This window comes from Carcharhinus amblyrhynchos, chromosome 17 (genome assembly GCF_965287045.1).
Source record: "Carcharhinus amblyrhynchos chromosome 17, sCarAmb.v2.hapA, whole genome shotgun sequence".
Taxonomy (NCBI): Eukaryota; Metazoa; Chordata; class Chondrichthyes; order Carcharhiniformes; family Carcharhinidae; genus Carcharhinus; species Carcharhinus amblyrhynchos.
The window spans coordinates 27,499,570-27,517,780 of NC_137340.1; the positions used below are offsets into that span (position 1 = coordinate 27,499,570).

Below are 18,211 nucleotides of genomic sequence, written 5' to 3' on the forward strand. Positions count from 1 at the left end.
TTCAACTCTTAAAGAAGGATCTTTGTGACGAGTCTGGGTTATGGAAATGATCTGATTTGATTTGATTTAAGAATATGTCTTAAATAGATCCATGAAAGTAGATGTTGCTGCTTTACAATTGGCTCAATTCTCAAAAAAAGCAGGGGGCTTGTTTGTTGCAAGGAGGCTTCTATTTTGCAAAATATTTGACACGGTGATAGAAATATTCTTTGTGTGCCGAGGTTTTGTTTTGTAGGGGTTTGATAAATTGTGGTCACGTTGACTTCCGATTGCTGGAAAATAATACCGGAATTTTGTTCTGCTGTTTGGTAGGAGTTGCACACATTTGAAAGGAGCGCAGACGACGTGATAAAAAGAACAACCTTTAATGCGAATTTAAAAAAATCCACTACACTAATTTAAATATGTTCCACAAAGCCAAGTTTGGAGCAAGTTGTGCTTATGCCGCTTTCTGTTGTCAATTAGGTCTGTTTCGCAGGTAGATTTGCTGCAGAATGATTAGCTAAAGTGCACATTATGTATTCAGTTTTGTGTTGATTGAAGACACAGGTGGTGACCAGGTACTTCGATCATAGTAATAGGTTCAGCAGAGCACTGTTTCAGTTAATCTATTGACAACAGAGCCTGAAATTCCTCAGTCCCTTTAAGGTGAGAGTGGTGTAACTCCAGAGTGCAGCTGGGTGGAATTTGAAGTCAGGTCAGGTACACTAGTATTGGATCATGGTGCTCACTCCCCTAAGTGATGCGCGTATTTAAACTACAGGATACTGAGGATAAAATGTGTCATCTGGGAATTTTTGCCATGAAACCCTAAAACAACATGGCCAGAATGTTACTCATCCCAGGAATTTTACCTGCCACAGGAGGAGATATTGGGTGATTCTCCTGTAGACAAATTGGGACCCTTAGGTACTCAATTAATGGCCCACAGAGAAAGATGCCCTTCTCTGTCGAGGTCACCAGGAGGAACCTGGCAGCTTTATTGTAGGTTGGTAGGGGTGGGATGGTTTCCCTCTTGTTTGGACACCATGTGCCAATGGAGACATTCCTGAGGTAATCGCCTGTCCCCAGCCTGATGGACCTGGCCCCTTCCCTCATCGTGGTCTGTCACCTTGACCTTGGCAAGACTCCGAGGGTTGTGTTGGGGGGAGGGAGGGATTTCCTGTAGTCCCAGCAGTGTAAGAAGTCTCACAACACCAGGTTAAAGTCCAACAGGTTTATTTGGTAGCCAAAGTTTCTACCAGATAAACTTGTTGGACTTTAACCAGGTGTTGTGAGACTTCTTACTGTGTTAACCCCAGTCCAATGCCGGCATCTCCACATCATGTCCCAGCAGTGGCCAACACTCCTAATGATGCCACTGGGCATAGAGAACTGCTGGCCATTTAATTGGCTATCAGCTCTCAGGGGTTGGATTTCCTCCCAAATTGTGGGGGGAGGGGACATCAGTGAAGGTCTCTCCTCAAATTAGTTAATGGCTTGTTCACCATTAAGTCACTGTGGGGCCTCCCTGTCAAACAGAGGTGTGCTGTCCCCTGGCTTTTCAGCTGGGAGTGTGCAAGGCCACAACCTCTAGAAAATTATGGCCCACATGATTTAACTGAAGCCTTTAAATGAGATGATTAAGTTAAGTTTGCTGCACTTCACCTCAAACCTGCAGGGTTGAACTCCAGATAATGTCTGAAACCAGCTTTGACTGGATGAGAAAGTCTCACCTCCTTACCCTGTGACATTTAGGACACTTCTGGGGTGTAACCTCTTCGCAGCAATTTTCTCCCTCTGTTCTTCCCCTGCACCTAACACGCCTGAGTTATTGCAGCTTAGATTTGTGCAGCCTGTATTCACCTGGATATTTAGACGATCAGTCTCAATTTAGACTTGGATTGGGATCTCATGATGATGGAATTTTGGGTCCTTTGTGATTACTTTTTGAAACATGCAGTCTGGAATCTTCTGAAGCGAGCCATGAATTTGTTTCAATAAAGCCATTATTCTCTTCAGGGACGATCTGAATTGAAAGTGAAGAATTGTCTGTCATTCGCCTCTCATGCTTCCCCCATTGGGTTTTTAATAAGGCAAGTGACCAGCGGCCAACCCTGGAGCAACTGATGGTGAACACGGAAAAATTAGCAGCCCATGCACGGGAAGGGTGCAGCAGGGCAAAGAGAGAAGACATCTTAAAACTTAGAGATAACTTCCCCCTTGTCTATTTAAAATGACTCACATGACGGGCTTACAGCTCAGAATTTAGTCATTCTTAAATGGAGAAAGTGCACTTGAGTGACACAGACTGTTCGAGAAGTATGTGAAGATGAATGACTCACAGGCAGGAGTCAGTAGTAACTTGCTCAGTTGTTCTGAAGCGAGTCAGTTGCGATAAAGATGTTTAGAGTCAGGTGTGAATGAATTTGGGCCCAATTGACATCAGGAAACTTAAAAACATAGAATGATACAGCATAGAATGGGGTCATTTGGCTCTTTAAAAAAGCTATTCAATTAGTCCCACATTTCTTCCTGGTAACCTTGCATTTATTTTCGTTTTCAAGTATCTATCCAGTTCCTTTTTGAAGGTTGCTATTGAATCTTCCGCCACCCTTTCAGTCAATAAAGTTCAGATCATAAAATCTCACAGATAAAGCAAAGATGCTCCTCATCTCCCCAGTTACCTGCAATCTGTGTCCTTTTGTTACTGATGTTACTGCTAGCACTAACTTTACCTACTTGATCAAAACGCTCCATAATTTTTAGTGCCTCATTTAAATCTCCCCTTAATCCCCCTTGCCACAAAGAGAACAATTCCACCTTCTTTCATACCTCCACATAACTAAACTCACTCGTTCTTCATACCATTCTTGTAAATCTCCTCTGCACCCTCATTAACTGTCTGATATTCTTTTTGAAGTGGAGCACTCAGAATTGGATACAACATTCCAGCTGAGGCCTGACTGGCGATGTGTAAGCTAAAAGTCCCAGATGACCACTGCAGGTGATTTAACCTGAGGATCACCACATGGTTAACTTTGGCAGATATGGTAATTGAACCCATGCTGTTGGCATCGCTCCGCATCACAAACCAGTCATCCAGCCAACTGAGCTAAGCAACCCCCATTCAAAGTGATTTGTAAAGGTTTAACATAATTCCCTTGTAGGTTATTTATAAAACCCTTGATTTAAAAGCCGCCTTAACTGGTTCTGCCCCGCCGTATATGCAAAGCCTAGATCTCTGCTCCGGCACCTTCTGTAAAATTATACCATTTATGTTGCCTTTCCACATTTTTCTTTTCATTGCTTTACACTTTAAGTGCATTAAGTTTCATTTGCCATGTGCTGGCCCAATTCACCAATTGACCTCCTGAAGAGTGCATCATGAGCTTGGAAGACACTGTTTCAGACCCTGTATTCCAGTTTCCAGTGTCAGAGGGAGAATTGACTCCTTTTCCAGCTGCATTCATTTCTTCTCTGTCAGTGGAGATGTTCTTTGCTGGTGAACTAACCTCACGTATGTCTTACATGTTTAGGTGTAGTATTGCTAAGAGAGTTGGCAAAATATCAGGTGTTTGCTTATTCTTGTACCTGAGGAGTGAAACATTCTGTAATCAAGTGAAATTGGCAGTATTGATTGCCAGCTAGTGTCCAGTTATTACTTTTTAATAAATCTGGCCCATAGTTTATAAGCTGACTCACTCACTGTGTGCTTATTCCTCTGCTAATTCCCTCTTTCTCGGAAGAGGAACAATGTATTGTCAATTAGGTGAATTAGCTACAATGGGAAGTGTTTCTGTTCGGCTCTGGGTGACAATACATTGCCGATGTTGTACCTTTCAGGTCAAACTTCAGCTTGTAGAGAGTGCAAGCTCATTTTACACGACTGATAGTGACGTTTGACGAAAGTAAGCTACCTGATGAAGCCACGAAAATATCACAGTCGATCACAACTTCCTTTAAGCAAGAATTTCAGAAGCTTCATCAAACCTTTGTTTCCTGCCTCTTTTTCCTAAATTAATAGCACAAATTTCAATCCATTTCACTAACAAAATTACTTTCTTTTGTTAACTCATGACAAAACTTTTATTAGTCTTAGCATCATGAGGAAAATGTCAGCCAAATCTCTGACACAAATGTTTCATTTTTGGTTTACTATTTGTAGAAAAAAACCCACAGTTCATTATTTTTGCCGTCTGTTCTGTTTTTATAGTTTATTAATAAGTGTAATTTTCTTCCAAGAAAACGGGCAGAGACCCAGCTTAGCTGGGCATTAATATTATTCTCTGCTTTGGAACAGCCCACCACCTTCTCACACAATGTTTCTTTGAAAATGTTGTGTACATAAGTTCATCATTTGGGTGGCACAGTGGTTAGCACTGCTGCTTCACAGTGCTAGAGAATCGGGTTCAATTCTAGCCTCAGTCGTCTGTCTGTGTGGAGTTTGCACGTTCTCCCCGTGACTGCGTGGGTTTCCTCCGGGTTCTCCGATTTCCTCCCACGCTCCAAAGATGAGTAGCTTAGATGGATTGGCCATGCTAAATTGACCCTTAGTGTCCAAAGATGTATCGGTTAAATGGATTAGCCATGGTGAACGTGCAAGATTACAGGTATATGGCCTGGGTGAGATGATATCAGAGAGCTGGTGCAGACTCGATGGGTGAATGGTCTCCTTTTGCACTGTAAAGATTCTATGATATGTGCCATTCAGGGAGTGTAAATGGGTCAGGAGAGAGCTGTAACTCTTGTACCCATTCCCTTACTATCTGAAATGTGTCAATTTTAGAGTGTCTTAGATCTGGAGTGTTGCGCAGTTTAAATAACATCGGCAAACTTTTGTGAATTTAAATAAAGAGGATCATTTATTTGCGCATTCACCTCAAAAGGTGAAATGCTACGTCTGTTGCTCAGAGTGGACACATACAGGACACTTTTACAAGGTGTTAATAAAGAAAAGTTCAGAGTTGAAGTGTTTTGTTCATTGTATTACAGGCCCCATAAAGCAAGGCACCTTCTCCACTCTTGAATTGAGTTTAGATGAGTTCAAATAGCTGGAGTCAGGTAACGGAGTAATTGCAGGAATCCCTGAAAGAGATATAGGTTCAGCAGGTCAATAAGTTAAGCATTTAGGTTTTTTGTACTCGGGGGTAAAATGCCTTTACAGGTGATCTTGGATTTAGGAATCAGACTGGGAGGCTTTTTAAGATCTTGAACTCTCCAAGTTTGAAAAAGCGGCAGGTAATATTTTGCCGTTGTAATCTTTGCAGACTGCTTGGGCAGAATTTTCCTGTCCCACCTGCCACAGGAATCGTTGCAGGTGGGAACGGACCCTGCAAAGGTCCATTGACCTCAGACGGGGCAAGCACAGCTGGAAAATCCCGCCCACTATGGGTGTCTCTCCATCTTCAGGTAATAATGTTGGTATCAGAAGCCAGTTTTGATCACATGACCAACTCATGTCCACCCAGAATGGCTTAAAGCCAAATGCCATTTACTAAACCGTGGAGATAGATTTTGGCTCTTCACACCCACCTTTGGATAATTGGTTTCTTGCAGTTGACCACTAGAGGCTGGAATCTTGTATTCTTGCTGATGATAAGCTTAGAGGGGAACAAGCATTTACTGAAGTGGGATGGTGGTGTACTGAATTCTGCTGCCTTCCCTCTGGGTGGGAAAGTCATAGTTGACTATCCTGCACCACTGCCATTTGAGATCTTTAAGTGATCAATTACTAACCATTTAAGAGCCTCATTCCACTGCCATTGGTATGCCATTGGGGAGCCTGACACTCTGCGGCATGCACTACAGGTAACACTGCAGTCAGCTTGTCACCTTGGGAGGTTTCCTTTGATCAAAGGCACCCAGTGCCTGATATCAAGGGCTTGGACATTAGGAAGGGAGGATACTGAGGGTCCCCTGCCCTTGCTGCCGAACCTCTGGCATCCCTCATCCCCTGAAACGCCCCTTCCTTCCTAGCTCTCCCCATGACATGCCTGTAAGCTGGAATTCCAATGCCTGCCCTTCCTGCAGCAGCAGTGGCCTTCCTGTGGCGTTGCTGAGCACAAGAAGCCAGCAGCTCTCGGGGGTCTTGATTCCTGGAGAAGGCCTGTCAGTGGTCTTGCGATTCAATTAGAAATTTTCTGGAAGTTTAATTGCCGTGCTGAATTGGCAAAAGATCATAGTCAGCCACCAGCTACCTAGTTTGTGATCATGTTTGAAATAAAATGACATTTCCAGAAGCTTCCATCCAAACAGAGTCCGTGTTTGAAATTGTGAATGTGACATGCCTTCACTGAGCATGACAGGAAAATCTATTTAATTAAATCTGCATTGACTGGAGGGGAATTGGAGTCGGGTACAGGAATTTTACTGCCACGATTAGGGCGGGTGAGGTTCGCAGAACGGAATTCTCCATTTTACATAAAATCCCACCTTGGGAGTTTTGCTGCTGGAAAGCGCCTGAGGAGTTGAGTCCAGATTATTGGGATTGGACAGATGTTGCATGCTCGCAAGTAAATGCAATAAACTTATTGTATAACCTGATTCCTGGTGCTTTGAAACTTCAAATAATACCTGTTTATAAGCGTTCTGTGTGAGGCACCAGTCAAGTACTTGTATAGACGGAGGTTATCAATGAAATGACTTTCTCCTATTTACTTGCTGAAATTGAATAACAATTTCTCTTTCTCTGTAGGTTCTAAATGAAGCAGTGGGGGCACTAATGTATCACAATATCACCCTGACCAGGGAAGACCTGGAGAAGTTCAAAGCTCTGCGAATAATTGTACGGATAGGCAGTGGCTATGACAACATTGACGTTAAGACTGCAGGAGAGCTCGGTACGTTGAGTCCAAGCATTGCCTTCAGTGGATATCTTCTTTAAGCTTATTTGTGAAATCTGATTTGCACAGTGATGTTTAAGTCAGCAATGGAACAGATGCAGTTGCGTCAGCACGGAAGTGCTTTTGTAATTTCCTAAAGGAGAAACCGAAATGCTGTGTGTGAATTAGGTACAAACACAGTTAATGGAAATATGCTATCGTATTCCTGGGACATGTTGGGCTAGGAACAATGGAATTTGAGAATTTAGGAGAAGATGTAGGCCATTCGGCCCTTCGAGCTTGCTCTGCCATTCAGTAAGATCAATTATTAATTACGACCTCAACTCCACTTTCCTAGTTGCCCCCCATTTGACTTGCTTGCCAATCAAAAACGAGAGTAGAGCAGAGAGTGGCAAATAAATTCCGCAGGAGCAGAAATAGGCCATTTGGCCCATTGAGTCTGCTCCATCATTCAGCGAGATCATGATTGATCTGATACAATAATCCTCATCTCAACTTTCCTGCCTTATCCCCATAACTCTTGATTCCCTTACTGATTAAAAATCTGTCTCAACCTTGAACATAGTTGATGACCCAGCCTCTACAGTCTGCAGTAAAGAATTCCACAGATTCACTATCTTATGAGAGAAGAAATTCATCCTCGTCTCTGTCTTAAGTGGGTGATCCTAAGATTATGCCCTCTGGTCATAGACTCTCCCACAATGCAAAACAGCGTCTCAACATCTGCCCTGTCAAATCCCTGTAAATCCCATATGTCTCAATAAGGTCACTCTCATTCTTCTAAACTCTAATGAGTAAATGTTCAGCTGACTAAACCTGAAAAAAAACTCTCCATACCCAGGATCAACTTAGTGAACCTTTTCTGCACTGTCTCCAATGTCAGTATATCTGTCCTTAAATAAGAGGAACAAAACAGTTCATAATATTCCACGTGTGGTCTAACTAATCTTGTATAGTTTTGGCAAGATTTCCCCATTTTTATACTCCATTTCCTTTGAAATAAACACCAGCATTCCATTTGCCTTCCCATTACTTGCTTAACTTGCATGCTAACTTTTTATGATTTATATACGAGGACTGCAAAATCCCTCTGTGCTGCAGCTTTCTGCAGTCTTTCTCCATTTAAGTAATACTTAGTTCCTTTATTCCTCCCACCGAAGTGCAAAGCTTCACACTTTTTGACATTGTATTCCATCTGCCAATTTTTTGCCCATTCAATTCATCTGTCTGTCCCTCTGCAGACACCTTGCGTCATTCTTACCACTTGCCTTCCCACCTATTTTTTTTGTACCATCCTTGGCATTCGTACATTCGCTTGCGTCATCCAAGTCATTAATATATATCGTAAATAATTGTGGCCCCAGCACTGACCTCTCTGTCTCTCCACTGGTCACAAATTACCATCCTGAAGATGCCCCTCTTATCTCAACTCTCTGACTTCTATCAGTTATCCAATCCTCTCTCCATGCTAATATATATAACATGGGCCATAGAACTGGGGGTAGTATATTAGCACAGATAGGGGATTGTCTTTTGTGTGGTACCTTAGCGAGTACATTTTGGAAATCCAAGTATATTGCGTCTACAGGTTCCCTTTTATCTATTCTGCTCATTACCACCTCAAAAAATCTAATTTGTCAAGCCCAATTTCCACTTCATGAAGCCACACTATCTCTGCTTGAGTGTATTATGTACTTCTAAATAATCTGCTATTACATCCTTTATAATGGACTCTAACATTTTCCTAATGACAGAAGGTAAGCTAACTGGTCTATCGTTACCTGTTTTTGTCTCCCACCCTGACTGAGTGATGGCACAGTAGTTAGTACTGCTGCCTCACAGCGCCAGGGACCCAGGTTCAATTTCGGCCTTGGGTCACTGTCTATGTGCATGTTCTGCCCATATCTGTGTGGGTTTCCTCCGGGTGCTCTGGTTTCCTCCCACACTCCAAGATGTGCAGGTTAGTATGATTGGCCATGTTAGGGTCAGGAGGATTAGAAGGGTAAATATGTGGGGTTATGGAAAGAGGGCCTGGGTGGGACTGTTGTCAATACAAGTTCAGTGGGCCAAATGGCCTCCTTCTGCACTGTAGGGATTCCGTGATTCTATGAATAAGGCTGTTACAATGGCAGTCTTTCGGTCCTTTGGGACTTTTCAAGAACTTAAGGACTCTTACTACCAGTGTGTTCACTATTTCTGCAGCTGCTTCCTTTAATATCTTCGGATGCAACTCTTCAGGTCCAGGGGACCTATCGGCCTTTAGCCCCATTAGTTTCCCGGTACTTTTTCTCTAATGATAGTTATTGTATTTATTTCCTCCCCCACTTTTGCCTCTTGATTATTTAGCATTCCATCATGAAGACTGACGCAAAATATTTATTTAACTCTATCTGCCATTTCCTGCTTCCTCATTATTATTTTCCCAGTCTCATCCTCTAAGGGGCCTATGTTCACTTCTGCCTCTCTCTTCCTTTTTATATATTTAAAGAATCTCTTCATTTCCGTACAATAAAATAGGATCAAAGGATACGGTTTGTTCTGTTTTGAAAATAGTTGAGTTGTTAACAAAACTGCATGTTAACTGGCTTCACAACAGATTTTATTTGTTTTCCGCTAAGCATGAGAATTTCAAGAGTATTAAAGCTTCACACAGGAACTCTTTTCATAGAGATGGTAAGAATGCCACCCTGTGAAATTGAATAGTTTTGCATCAATAGAGGAAACCAATTAAAACTGACAGTGATTGGGAGGGTGCAATACTGCACACACATCAAGCTGTTTACGCAAACATGTATCCACTTGTCTGTTATTTCTTACTATCCAGCCCCATTGCTGCTTAAACACTTCCATGTCACCTCCAAAACCACCTGCAATGTTCCTTTTGCTGGTCTCCCGTTATAAATATCAAATCCTTCACCTCACCATTAGTGGCAGATCTACTGTCACCATCATGGACTGTCCATCCATGACTCCCTCACAGCAGTATAACTTCTTCAAGATCCATCTCTTGGTGTGTGATTTTTGGCTGCTTCTCCTAATTCTTTTGGATAGACAAGTACAAATTAATAGTTTGGTTCCAATCAAGACCTGTAGGTGTAAAAGTAACAAGGTGTTGTGCTGTGATGACACTCCCTGGTTCTCAAGCACTTCAGTTGTGTTGCCTCCGTTGCAAAAATCTTCAATGGAATGACTGGTGATTGCATTATCTGGAATGAAATGAGCCATGTGGCCGTCAGCCTGTGCTGAGTTAGTAACAGCCAAAATGGTGGGAGGAATGGCCTGAGGGCTCCTGGGCTACGCGGAGTGGAGAGAAAATCACTCCAGTTGCCACTCCGTATTGCTCAGACCTATTTCAGGTTTAGATAGGCTGCTGGCATCCACTGAATGAGTTCAGACCTCCTGCTCTGCATTCAGTCAGTGTGTCAAATCAGTCATATCTTAGCAAAACTCAGCAATGAACCTTTTTTAAAAAGATACCAGTAACCTGAAAGTTGTTTTTCTTCTAAGCCATGGCTGACAGCTTACATCCAGTTTTGCCTTTTTTAGAAGTATAATTCTAAACGGTGATACAGTGGTTAGCACCAGGGACCCAGGTTCAATTCCTGGCTTGGGTTCCTGTCTGTGTGGAGTCTGCATGTTCTCACCGTGTCTGCATGGGTTCCCTCTGGTTGCTCCCACAGTCCAAAGATATGCAGGTTAGGTGCATTGGCCATGCTAACAAAGAACAAACAAGGAACAACACAGCACAGGAAACAAGCCCTTCGGCCCTCCAAATGACCCTTAGCCCTCGGGGGACCAGCAGGATAAATATGTGTGGGGTGGGGGGCGGGGAGGAGGGTGGTGTGGTTACAGGGATAGGGCCTGAGTGGTATTACTGTCAGTGCAGGCTTTACTGAGCTGTATGTATTCTATGAAAAGTTCTACCTACAAATTAGTTAAAACCCTGACAGTCTCAATTTGTCACAGTTACAAGAGTTGCAGAGTCAAAGCAATTTTGGCTTTATTCTGAGACCACTACTGTAAAAGCCATGTGCCAATGATGGCCTGCAAAAAACTATTAGTGAAACAATCTGACAGAACTATTTGCTGCTGATTATAAGCAATATCCTCATTGTGCCTTTACATATCCGTGTCCCTCTTTCGAAAAGTAGACAACCGAAATATTTTCCAACAAGTTACAATGCAGAAAAAACGCCTCCATAAGAAGTGCAAGGAATGGGATGGCTGCTGGTTGTCAGTTAAACCCAGGTCAAGGAGTCGCGAAAAGCTCCCTGTGTGACATTTGTTAATTCACTATTGGACTCTGGCGTGGAGCAAGGTCACAGGATTTGAAAGTTCTGCTGGAAATAAGAGTTCTTGTTCTCCACAGTTGACCAGAAGCAATTTTTTGATCAAAAAATGTAGTTTTGTACAAATACCTTTTAAAAATCTAACTCCTGGAAGCATGTAGTTATTTAGTCTGGATTACTATTTGTAAAGAAGACTTGTGCCAAATTAAAGGTCACCAGAGCGAATTGGCAATGTGCCGTTTAATAAACTGTACTCTCTGTTAGAAACAGCCCAGACAGTTGTTGATGCTTACAAGATGCTGATTTAAGTGTATGCCAGATTAAATCTGAACAAAGAGCCCTGTTGTAATGTCTGATATTCTTGTAAAGGGATACATTTTGAAATGTAAAGATGCACTTTAGCTGGTTATTACCTAAATATTTTTCTTAATATGTTTGCTATGTAGTGCAGCACGTTAATTGGTAACATACATTTCCTGGAATTGAAATCTTGCATTTATTCCTATTAAGGGACTGTGCTGTCTCCATCGACAGACTAGGAAGGTACCATGATTCTAGGAATAGCATAAGCTGTTGTCATAAAGAAATTAGATTTGCAGATTTGTAAATATTAACGGAGCGGTGAGTTTGCTGTCACCTGTATGATAGGCAAGAGGAGAATTTGGAAGGTTTTTCCTCACACTGAATGCTTTTTATATGAAAAGCTCATGATTGAAGATGCAGCGATGTCCTCACTGCAAAAATGCAACAGATACATACTTCTGCCAGTGTCTTCAATAATTTTGGTTGTCCATCTTTTTTTGTAAAGTGGAATTTCTGTTCTTCTAATACATACATTCCCTTCAACATAGAGCCTTGAATTAAATAATCTGTTTGCCCCATCAACTTATTAATTCATCAGAGCTACTATTTATGCATTAGTAAGGCAGTGTGGTAATGAACAAAATTGTGAATGACTGCTTACTAACTGTTAGCTTGATGGGCACATAATATTACAAATATTAGCATGGCTACTTGTCTGTAAATCCTTTTACCCCAATTCTTGGTTGAGTTTTATGATGCGATAACAGGGATGGTTGATGAGATTATAATGCAGTTGATGTGGCATATATGGTGTCCAAAGGACATTTGATAAAGTGCCGTGTAATAGACTTGCCAACAGGGTTCAATCCCGTGGAATAAAAGGGACAAGACAGCATGGATATGAGGTTGGCTGGGTGACAGGAGGCAAAAAGGAGTGGTGCACAATTGTTTTCCTGACTGTAGGAGTGTATATACTTGGAGTTCCCCAGGAGTCTTTACTGAGACCACTGATTTTCTTACAGCAATGGCCTTGACTTGGGTAGGCAGGTTCCTATTTCAATATTTGCACAAAACCTGAAGTATTGTGAACTGTGAGGAGGGTAGATTGGGCCTGTACTCATTGGAGTTTAGAAGGCTAAGGGGTGATCTTATAGAGACATACAAGATAATGAAGGGGCTAGATAGGGTAGAGGTAGAGAAATTCTTTCCACTTAGAAAGGAAACAAGAACTAGAGGACGCAGCCTCAAAATAAGGGGGAGTCAGTTTAGAACAGAGTTGAGGAGGAACTTCTTAGATGGTAGCGAATCTCTGGAATTCTCTGCCCATTGAAGCGGTGGAGGCTACCTCATTGAATATCTTTAAGTCACAGGTAGATAGATTTCTGAGCAATAAGGGAATTAAGGGTTATGGGGAGCAGATGGGTGCGGAACTGAACCACTATCAGATCAGCCATGATCTTATTGAATGGTGGGCCAGGCTCAAGGGGCTAGATGGCCTACTCCTGCTCCTACTTCTTATGTTCTTATGTAGCGATAGACTTTGGGAAGACCTGGCTTGTGTGCAATAAACAGACAAATGGCAGATGAATTTAATGCAGGAAAGTGTGAAGTAATAGATTTTGATAGGGAAAATGAAGAGAGACAATGTGAAATAAAATATACAGTTCTAAAGAGGATGCAGGAATGGTGAGACCTGAGAAGTAAATTGTTGAGGTGACAGAGCAGATTGCGGAAGTGGTTAAAAAGATAACAGGATCCTGGGCTTTATTAATAGTGGCATTGAATACTAAAGCAAAGAACTTATGGTGATCTTCGATAAACTCTTGGTTGGGCCTCAACTGGAGCATTGTAACCAATTCCGGGCACCACACTTTAAGAAGGATGTGAAAACTTTAGGGAGGTTGCAGCGAAGATTTATGAGAATATTTCCAGGGTTGAGAGATATCAGATACATGGGCAGCTTGCAGAAGCTGGGGTTGTTCTTAGAGAAGAGAAGGTTCAGAGGAGATTTGGTAGACATGTTGATAATCATGATGGGTCCAGAAATAGTTGATAAGGAAATTGGTCCTGTTGGTGGAAGGATCAAGAAATAAACAACTGCGCTTTAAGGTGATTGGCGCAAGAACCAATGGTGACATGAGGAAACGCTTTTCTAAACAGCAAGTGGTTCAGATTGAGAATGTATCTGCCTGCAGCAAAATCAGATAAAAGCAAAATACTGCAGACGCTGGAATCTGAAACAAAAGTGCTGGGAAATCGCAGCAAGTTTGATAGCATCTGTGAGAAGAGAACAGAGCCAATGTTTCACCTCTGGATGACTAATCATCAGAGATACAATCGGGATTTTCAAACGGGAAAATAGAAAATTTGCTGGGCTAAGGGGTAAGGGAAGCCAAACAGAGATACGACAGGCCAAATGGTGCTGTAACCATTGCAGGGTGCTATGATTTCATTCACATGACATCTTGCTTCTATAAATGTTCTTCTGTTGTTCAACAGATAAACTGCTGTTGCGCTTTAGGCTCACCGTCAACATCAGATGCATCCTCCCAGAACTGATATTATTCATAAAAACTACCTGCTTGGCTCAATTAGTCACACACTTTCCTCTGTGGCTCCAAGCCCCACTCCAGGATTTGAGCGCAATAAGTTGGCACACCACTGCAATACTAAAGGAGTGCTGGGATGTCACAAGCCTTACCTTTTAGTTCATGTGGCAATATTTGAAGCAGTTTCTTCATCTAGCACCACCACAAATTAGATATTCATCTTAATTAATGTTTGTTGTATATGTGTGTGGTTTTGTAGACAGGAAAGGAATGCAGGTGTAAGGTTCTGAACAGGACACATTTTGATTTTATTTATTTAGGAAACAAAACAATGTATAATTGATTGGAAAAGAACTTGATGAAGGAGGGGAGGAGCCTGTTGTTGTGGTCCATGTGGGGAACTAACGACAAAGATAGAACCAGCAGTAAGGTCAGGTTGGAGACATTTAGGAGCTAGCATCCACATTAATAAGCAGACCCTCAAAATAATCTCCAGATTCCTTTTGATCCATGCACAAATTGGCACAAGGACAAACAAATTTGAGATTTAAATGTGTGGCTGAAAGAATGGTAATGGAGAAAGGGTTCATGTGACATCGCCATCAGTACTGGGTAAGTGGGAGCAGTTCTGTTGGGATGAACTTCACTTGAAGGGAGCTGGGTCCAGTGTCCTGTCAAATTAAATAACCATGGCTGTAGATAGAGCTTTAAAACGATAATGGGGAGGGGAGGGTTCAGACAAGGATAAATTTCTGGTTCTGAAGAAAAAATTGGAGACTGTGGAGCTGAATAGTGCTTTGGATAACATTGAGTGGACAGTGTCAAAAGAGGGCCATGGGGCTCAATAAAAATACATAGGGCATCAATGACAAAGACCATGTCAGGAAAAATAATAAAAAGTTAAAAGTGCTATATCTGGGTACACGAAACAGACATAACAAGAATGGCATAAATAGAGGTGAATGAGCTAGATCTAGTAAATGTTTATTATATGTGGTTCTAGGGTGAGCAAAGTCAGGAAGTAAATATTCTAGGGTGCTTGAATTTCACAAAGGGTATGCAAAATGGAGAAGTTGTTGGTGTAGCCCTGATGATAAAGAATGTGTAGGGAGAAAACCTCTTAGTCCAGAAAATCAAAATATGGAATTAATATAGGTGGAGTAAAGCAATAACACAGGGCAGAAAACACTGATGGGAGTAGTTTGTAGGCCAGCCAAATGAAATAGTGTTTGACAGAGTATAAATCAGGATATTAGAGGAGCATGTAAAAGGGTAATGCAATAATTCTAGGGACTTTAATCTTCATATAGACTGGACAAACCCAATTGGCAAAAGAGACTTGGAGGATGTGTTCATTGAATGTATTCTAGATGGCTTTCTATTACTATATATGGAGGAACCAGTCAGGAATCAGGCTGGTTTTGATCTAGCATGGTGTGATAAGACTTGTTTTATTAGTAATCTTATCGTAAAACATCCTTGAGGGAAGAGTAAGAATGTGATAGAAGTTTTGTTTTACGGATTTATTCATTAGGTCTCACAAAGGCATTCAGAGCCTTGTAAGGTTGAACAGTAGTGAATTGGTCATTTATAATTTCTATTTACTAATATACAAAGTATAGCTCAAACTAAGAGCTCACCTCAACTGACTTCTTGACTTTCTCCATACAACTGTCTCTACTGTCGACTGTCATGTGTCTCATACTGTGGGCAGGACTGTTCTCCAGTCCTACATTAACCCTTGCTATGCTGCAAGTTAATTTCAGGTTTAAGGCAAATCTGGTTAAATCTGAAAAGTTGACTGAGGTATTTGAGAAACTGAATTTAAAAAAGTATAAATGGCAAAGATGTTTAAAAAGATAAAATTCTCAACAAATATGAATTCCCTTAAGGAATAAAAACTCCGTTGGAAAAGTGGTATAGTCCATTGTCAACTAGATAAGGGGACATGGTGGCTAGTGTTAATGCCACTGAGCTAGTAATCCAGAAGACCATGGATTTCAATCCCACCGGGGGTTAAAGTCAATTAATTTGGAATGTAAAGCTAGTCTCAGTAATAGTGTCCATGAAACTAACATCAATTATTGTAAAACACCAACTGGTTCACTCTAGTGATGGAAACCTAGTCTGCACTATGCATGACTCCAGATCCACAGCAGTGTGGTTGATGCTTAACTGTCCTCTATGGCCTAGAAAACCACTCAGTTTAAGGGAAATCAGGGACACCAACAAATGCTGGCTTTGCCAGCGATGTCCATATCCTATTCAAGAATAAAGAAAAAAAAATAGATAAGTTAAAAATAGATAAGGCTATTATTAGCTTAAAGACCGGAGTTTGTGATGTCCAAAAAAATATTAAACCTAAGGATTAGGAGGGCTTCAAAAATAGCAAAGGATAAACAAGAAGTTGATGAAGTGGGAGAAATTAGAATGAATAAGTTATCAAGAAATATAAAACAGGTTTCTGGAACTTCTGAAAATATGTCAAGAGGGAGAGAGTAGCATTGTGTGTGTGTGTTGTATGTGTTCGTGTGTGTGTGTGTGTGTGTGTATATTCGTTTGAGGCAGAGATGAGAGAAATTATAAAGTAACAAGGCGATGGCAGAGATCTTAAACAAATATTTTGAGTCTGCTTTTGCAGTAGAACATATAAGAAATTATGGAGAACTGAGGGTTAGATGGGGGTGAAACCTTGGAGTAATTAATATTAGTAAAGCAAAAGTACTGGAGAGATGAATAAGCTAAACTAAAAGATGGCAAATGCCCTGGCCATGAAAGCTTAAATCTTATTATTGTAGTCGCTTTGGAAATTTGTGGGAGGAACATTGATTGCAAGATTTTAGCATGACATCCACTGTTAGATCAGCAGAAAGAGTAGTAGTCTTGGATAGGAGAACAGACTCTCTGATTTCACACACTTTTGCATTTTAAAAAGGCCACCGTTTTAACAAGTTACAGTCTTCCATCAGTTTGGAGGCTGTATGGAAAAAAACAGCCATAAAGCTTGGCAGAATGGAGCAGATAGACAATGGAGGGAATTTTGAAAGAAGGACCTGATTCACATGCTGCATTTTTTTGTAGGTTGTCAAATCACTGAATTACTAGCTGTTTGTCATATGACCCAGACTGGAAATATGCGATTAGAAACATAGAAAATAAAGCCTTCGGAGGTTTACAGCTAATATTACAACGAGAACAAAACTCTTCCAATCTCCATGATGGCTCTGTAACCTGAGTTCCCTCCATCCATTCACTTGTGCGTTTTGGCTACATTGCAGATTCATAGCTGTTGCTTATTTCAATCTTGTTTTTTTCATTAGTTCCTCTCAATATTGAACCTCACTGACCCCCTCACCTCACTAGTGCTACCATTGGTCCCTACCGCAACTCATTACTGCTAGTGTCTTGCTGAGATCCTCACTGCCCCTAACTAATCACCTCCAGCCCAACAATCTCTTCCCTCTCACCTTTCTCCAACAGGTGAGACACTGGTGTAGTGGTATTGTCGTTGGAGTAGTAATCCAGAGACCCAGGGTAATCCCACAATGGCTGATAGTGAAAATTATAAAGTATAATGGTGACCACGAAACCATTGTCAATTGTCGTAAAAAGCCATCTGGTTCACTAATGTCCTTTAGGGAAGGAAATCTGCCGTCCTTACCTGGTCTGGCCTATATGTGACTCCAGATCCACAGCAATGTGGTTGATTGGAAATGGCCTATCAAAGATAGTTAGGGATGGGCAATAAATGCTAGCTTAGCCAGCGGTGCCCACTTCCCATGAATGAATAACAAATAATGGCTGGAATGGTTGCTACGAGAGTACACAGATTTAAGGTGCTGGGGAGTAGGTACGGAGGAGATATTGGGGTAAGTTTTTCACTCAGAGGGTGGTGGGTGAGTGGAATCAGCTGCCGTTGGAGGTGGTGGAGGCAAATTCGATAGGGTCTTTCAAGAGATTTCTGGATGAGTACATGGAACTTAATAGAATTGAGGGTTATAGGTAAGCCTAGTAGGTATGGATATCATCAGCGCAACTTGTGGGCTGAAGGGCCTGTTTGTGCTGTAGGTTTTCTATGTTCTAATAAACTTTTCATGTGATTTTGCACTCTTGTACATTACATCCTTCACTCTAACATTGGTCGTTGTTCCTTAAGCCACTTAGACCACATAGTCTGGAATCTTCACACGCCACTTATCCATCTCCCTCTGCCTCTCTAATACTCTCCTTAAAACCCATCTCTTCA

General features: G+C 41.5%; 1 protein-coding gene across 7 annotated transcripts in view; it reads left to right on the forward strand.

The window, feature by feature from the left end:
* The window catches only part of ctbp2a (C-terminal binding protein 2a), a 316,236-nt gene that overhangs the window by 249,597 nt on the left and 48,428 nt on the right, over window positions 1-18,211 (forward strand). For all 7 annotated transcript variants that reach the window (XM_080205655.1, XM_080205657.1, XM_080205656.1 and 4 more), the window contains one exon: window positions 6,677-6,821. In XM_080205655.1, the coding sequence (XP_080061781.1) occupies window positions 6,677-6,821 (145 nt within the window). The remainder of the gene's footprint in view (window positions 1-6,676; window positions 6,822-18,211) is intronic.